Raw genomic sequence first — 5,265 nt, 5'->3', positions numbered from 1 at the left:
CACACTTCCCCTCGAGTGATGTCATGCTGCTATCCCTGAAAGGCAAATTATAACAGTGTTATCACTGGGCAGGTGATGTGTGCCAGGCAGACCAAGTCCACAAGAGAAACTTGGTCACACGATCATAATGATTTTTGATTTTTTTATTTATTATGAGATGTGTGCACTGAATTCAGAAGCCACAAGTCCACCAACACCTTTAGAGATTTAAAAAAATAAATTAAAATATTTGCCATCAAAATAAAAGATTTCAAGCACATACATAATACTACAATGACTGTTATAATCACTCCTAAAATTCCTAATTAACCTGAGTCCCAGTTACACTCCCTTTAAGGCAACAGACCAAAAATAGATGTTAGATTTAGAACAAACTCAGCAAGTTAACCCAATGCCCTGGACAGTGGAATTCCAAATGGAATTTCCTCAACTTCAGTTCTGTTGGATAGCAGGTTTGTGCACAAACATGGTCCAGAGGAACATGAACCAGTGCAGAATGACCTTGTCAACTCCTGTGTCCAGGATTCTCTTCCATCCATTGTGAAACCTAGGGGAGATCATTGTGCGTCCTGTAGATGGTCCGCACTGCAGCCACTGTGCCCCAGTGATGCAGTGGGTGGATATCGAGTCTAGTGAATCAACAAAACATCCAAAGTTAAATATTGATATTTCTCTCCCCAGTTGGACTGTCACAAGAGTGGAAAGGTGACACTCCACGAGAGGTGACAGCGCAGGAAGGTTCGTGTGTACAGATTCCATGTAATTACAGTTATCCAGCACATTTAGTAGGGAGGGCACGTGTCGGCATCTGGTATATGAAATGGTACACATGGAATACATGGTCAAGAAGAACCATAGCCTTTCACTCCAAGGATCACAGTCACGAGTTACCGCGGTTCCACCATCGGACCCGGCTGTCAGGAGACCTGAAAGATGGCGACTGTTCCCTGATTATAAACAACATCAGACGGGAAGATGCAGGATATTATTTTTTCAAAATAGAATTTGACAGCAGGAATAGTTACAGCTACTATCCTGAAACGCAGCTTCACGTTTCTGGTAAGTGCTGTGTTATAATTACTCAACAATTCACATCCAACACTCAATGGGAAATAATAGTGTTTGATTTGCTTGTTTTTTGGCCGTGTTAACCAGCTATTTTTAATGATTTGTCTATTTCTGCTCCCAGATCCATGAGCTTATTGTGTGTGATTGAATCGACATCATAGCTGTAACGTAAACAGAGCTGAGGGGTGATGACACCTCCTCCCTGAGTGAAGTGTCTCCTCCCCACTACACCTTCCACCCCTCACACTGTCCGTGTAAACCCCTGTCCCATCTCCAGCCTTTCTTTCCCCTCCAAAGTCCTTGAACGTGTTTCCATCTCCCGAATCCGTTCCCATCTTTCCCAGAACTCCATGTTTGAATCCCTCCAATCAGGTTCCCACCCCAGCCACTGTGCTGAAACAGCTCTTATCAAGGTCACAAATGGCATCCTGTGTGACTGTGACAAAGGTAAACTTTCCCTCCCCGTCCTTCTCGATCTGTCTGCAGCCTTTGACACGCTCGACCACACCATCCTCCTCCAACACCTCTCCACTGTCGTCCAGCTGGGTGGGACTGCTCTCCCCTGGCTCCATTCTTATCCATCTCATCGTAGCCAGAGAATCACTTGCAATGGCTTTGCAGCATCATCTGAACAGTGTTAGTTTTCACCTGTCCACTGAGGATCCCCAGCTCTACCTCACCACCACCTCTCTCGACTCCTCCACAGCTGCTAAATTATCAGGCTGCTTATCCGACATCCAGTACTGGATGGGCAGAAATTCCCTCCAATTAAATATTGGAAAGAATGAAGCCATTGTCTTCATTCCCTGCACCAAACTCTGTTCCCTCGCTACCAACTCCATTCCTCTCCCTGGCAGCTCTCTGAGATTGAAGCCAATCTGTTCACAGCTTTGTTGTCCCATTTGATCCTGAGATGAGCTTCTGGCCTCATATCTGCGCCCTCACTAACACCGTCTATTTCCACCTCCGTAACATCGCACGACTTCTCCCTGTCTCAGCTCATCTGCTGCTGAAACCCTCATCCAAGCCTTCATTACCTCCAGACTCGACTGTTCCAACACACGCTCTACACTCCATAAACTTGAGGCCATCCAAAACTGCTGACCAGGTCCTTACTCACACCAAGTCCCATTCCCTTATCACCCGCTCTGCTCGATGACCGAAACTGGCTCCTGGTCAAGCAAAGTCTCAATGTCACAATTTTTGAATATTCTTCCTCCCCATTTCAGTTAACTTCACCTCTTCCTTCATCCACGGCATCCCTCCCTATCTCAGGAGCCTCCTGCAGTCCCTACAACCCTCCTTATCTCAGGAGCCTCCTCCAGTCCCTACAACCCTCCCTATCTCATGAGCCTCCTCCAGTCCCTACAACCCTCCCTATCTCTGCAATCTCCTCCAGACTCAATTCCCCTCCCTATCTCTGTAACCTCCTCCATCCCTCCACAATCCTCCTTATCTCTGTAACCTCCTCCAGCCCCTAGAAAATTCCCTATCTGTGTAACCTCCTCATGCCCCAAAAACTCCCCCATCTCAATAAACTCCTCCAGTCCCTACAAACTTCCCTACCTCTGAAACCTCCACCAGCCTCATCAACCCTCCCTACCTATGCAAACCGTCCAGCCCGTACATATCTCCCCATTCCTGTAAACTCCCCCTGCCCCTGGAACCCTCTCTGCCCCTGCATCCTCCTCCAGTCCCCGCACCCTCCCTATCTCCATAACCTCCTCCAACCCCTACACCCCTCCCTAACTCTATAACCTCCTCCAGCCCCTACAACCCTCCCTATCTCTATAACCTCCTCCAACCCCTACACGCCTCCCTAACTCTATAACCTCCTCCAACCCCTACACCCCTCCCTAACTCTATAACCTCCTCCAGCCCCTACAACCCTCCCATTCTCTATAACCTCCTCCAACCCCTACACCTCTCCCTAACTCTATAACCTCCTCCAACCCCTACAACCCTCCCTATCTCTATCACCTCCTCCAGCCCCTACAACCCTCCCATTCTCTATAACCTCCTCCAACCCCTACACCCCTCCCTAACTCTATAACCTCCTCCAACCCCTACAACCCTCCCTATGTCTATCACCTCCTCCACGCCCTACAAGCCTCCCTATCTCTATAACCTCCTCCAACCCCTACAACCCTCCCTATCTTTATAACCTCCTCCAACCCTACAACCCTCCCTAACTCTATAACCTCCTCCAACCCCTACAACCCTCCCTATGTCTATCACCTCCTCCAGGCCCTACAAGCCTCCCTATCTCTATAACCTCCTCCAACCCCTACAACCCTCCCTATCTTTATACCCTCCTCCAACCCTACAACCCTCCCTATCTCTATAACCTCCTCCAACCCCTACAACCCTCCCTATCTCTATAACCTCCTCCAACCCCTACAACCCTCCCTATCTCTATAACCTCCTCCAACCCCTACAACTCTCCCTATCTCTGTAACCTCCTCCAACCCATCAAAACCCTCCCTATCTCTATAACCTCCTCCAGCCCCTACAACCCTCAGAGATCTCTGCACTCCTCCAATTCCGGCCTCTTGAGCTTCCCCCGATTCCCATCGCTCCACTATTGGTGGCCGTGCCTTCAGCTGCCTGGGGCCCCGAGCTCTGGAATTAACTCCCTAAACCTCTCCCTCTATCTCAATCTCTCTATCTCACTCTCTCTCTCTCACTCTCTCTCTCCCTCTCTCTCTTTCTCTCTCGCTATCCTTTTTATCACTCTTTTAAAATTCTTCATAACACAACCACATAAGGAGGTAAGAATGTAGGAACATAAGAAATAGGAACAGGAGCAGGCCATTCGGCCCCTCGAGCCTGCTCTCGCTGATCTGGTTGTGGCCTTAACTCCATTTTCCTGCCTGTCCCCCAAACCCTTGACTCCCTTGTCGATCAAAAACCCTGCCTCACTCAGCCTTGAGTCTATTCAATGGCCCAGCCTCCACTGCTCTCTGGGGAAGAGAATTCCACAGGGTAGCCCCCCTCTGAGAGAGGAAATTCCTCCTCATCTCAGTCTTAAATGGGAGAGCCCTCATTCCCAAACTGTGCTCCCTGGTTCTAGATTCCCCCACGAGGGGGAAACATCCTCCCAGCATCCACCCTGTCAAGCCCCCTCGGAATCGGATATGTTTCAATAAGGTCACCCCTCATTCTTCTAAACTCCAATGGATACAGGCCCAACCTGCTCAACATTTCCTCACAGGACAAACCCTTTAATCCCAGGAATCAGCCCAGTGAAGCTTCTCTGAACTGCCTGTACACAATGATCCTGTTACAATCTCACTAACACCCTGTGCAGCTGTTGCAAGACTTCCCTCCTTTTATACTCCATCCCTTTGCAATAAAGGCCAACATTCCACTTGCCTTCCTCATTCTGTGGTGTTCCTGAATGCTGACTTTCTGTGATTCATGTACAAGGACACCCAGATCCCTCTGTACTGCATTCTGCAGCCTCTCTCCATTTAAAGAATATTCTGTTTTTCTATTCTTCCTGCCAAAATAATTTGATGCCATTCTCCTCAGTATTGACCATCCCCCCAATTCAGCCTCATATGTAAATTTTGAGTCTAGTGATTCCACAAACCATCCAGAGTTAAATATTGAGATTTCTCTCCCCAGTTGGACAGTCACAAGAGTGGAAAGGTGACACTCCACGAGAGGTGACAGCGCAGGAAGGCTCGTGTGTACAGATTCCATGTCATTACAGTTATCCATCGTGTCTGGAAAACCAACCACGAGGTGGAGTCTGGTTTAATAATGAGGAACGAGGAACATCGTCTATTGCCTTTCACTCCAAGGATCACAGTCACGAGTTACCACGGTTCCACAATCGGACCCGGCTGTCTGGAGACCTGAAAGATGGCGACTGTTCCCTGATTATAAACAACATCAGACGGGAAGATGCAGGACCTTATTATTTCAGAATAGAATTTGACAGCAGTAATAGTTACAGCTACTATCCTGTAACCCAGCTTCACGTTTCTGGTAAGTGCTGTGTTATAATTATCAACAATTCACATTCAACACTCAATGGGAAATAACACAACCTGTGACGTTTACATATTAACACAAAACACAGCTTATTATAACACGCTGTCTGATTCTCAATAACATGGTGATAGCTTCCAGTTCAGTCCTAAAGCAACCTCTAATACTCACTTTAATATCAATGATTAAATATATTGA

General features: G+C 47.7%; 1 protein-coding gene across 1 annotated transcript in view; it reads left to right on the top strand.

The window, feature by feature from the left end:
* The first annotated feature begins 815 nt into the window (after positions 1-815).
* LOC121274079 overlaps positions 816-5,265 on the top strand; it is a 14,815-nt gene continuing 10,365 nt past the window's right edge. Inside the window, exons 1-2 of the mRNA XM_041181223.1 lie at positions 816-1,059; positions 4,699-5,064. Of these exons, the coding sequence (XP_041037157.1) occupies positions 816-1,059; positions 4,699-5,064 (610 nt within the window). The remainder of the gene's footprint in view (positions 1,060-4,698; positions 5,065-5,265) is intronic.

Source organism: Carcharodon carcharias, assembly GCF_017639515.1.
Source record: "Carcharodon carcharias isolate sCarCar2 chromosome 29 unlocalized genomic scaffold, sCarCar2.pri SUPER_29_unloc_27, whole genome shotgun sequence".
Lineage (NCBI taxonomy): Eukaryota > Metazoa > Chordata > Chondrichthyes > Lamniformes > Lamnidae > Carcharodon > Carcharodon carcharias.
Note: the sequence above shows the minus strand (reverse complement) of the source record. Positions and strands in the feature narration are given on the sequence as shown.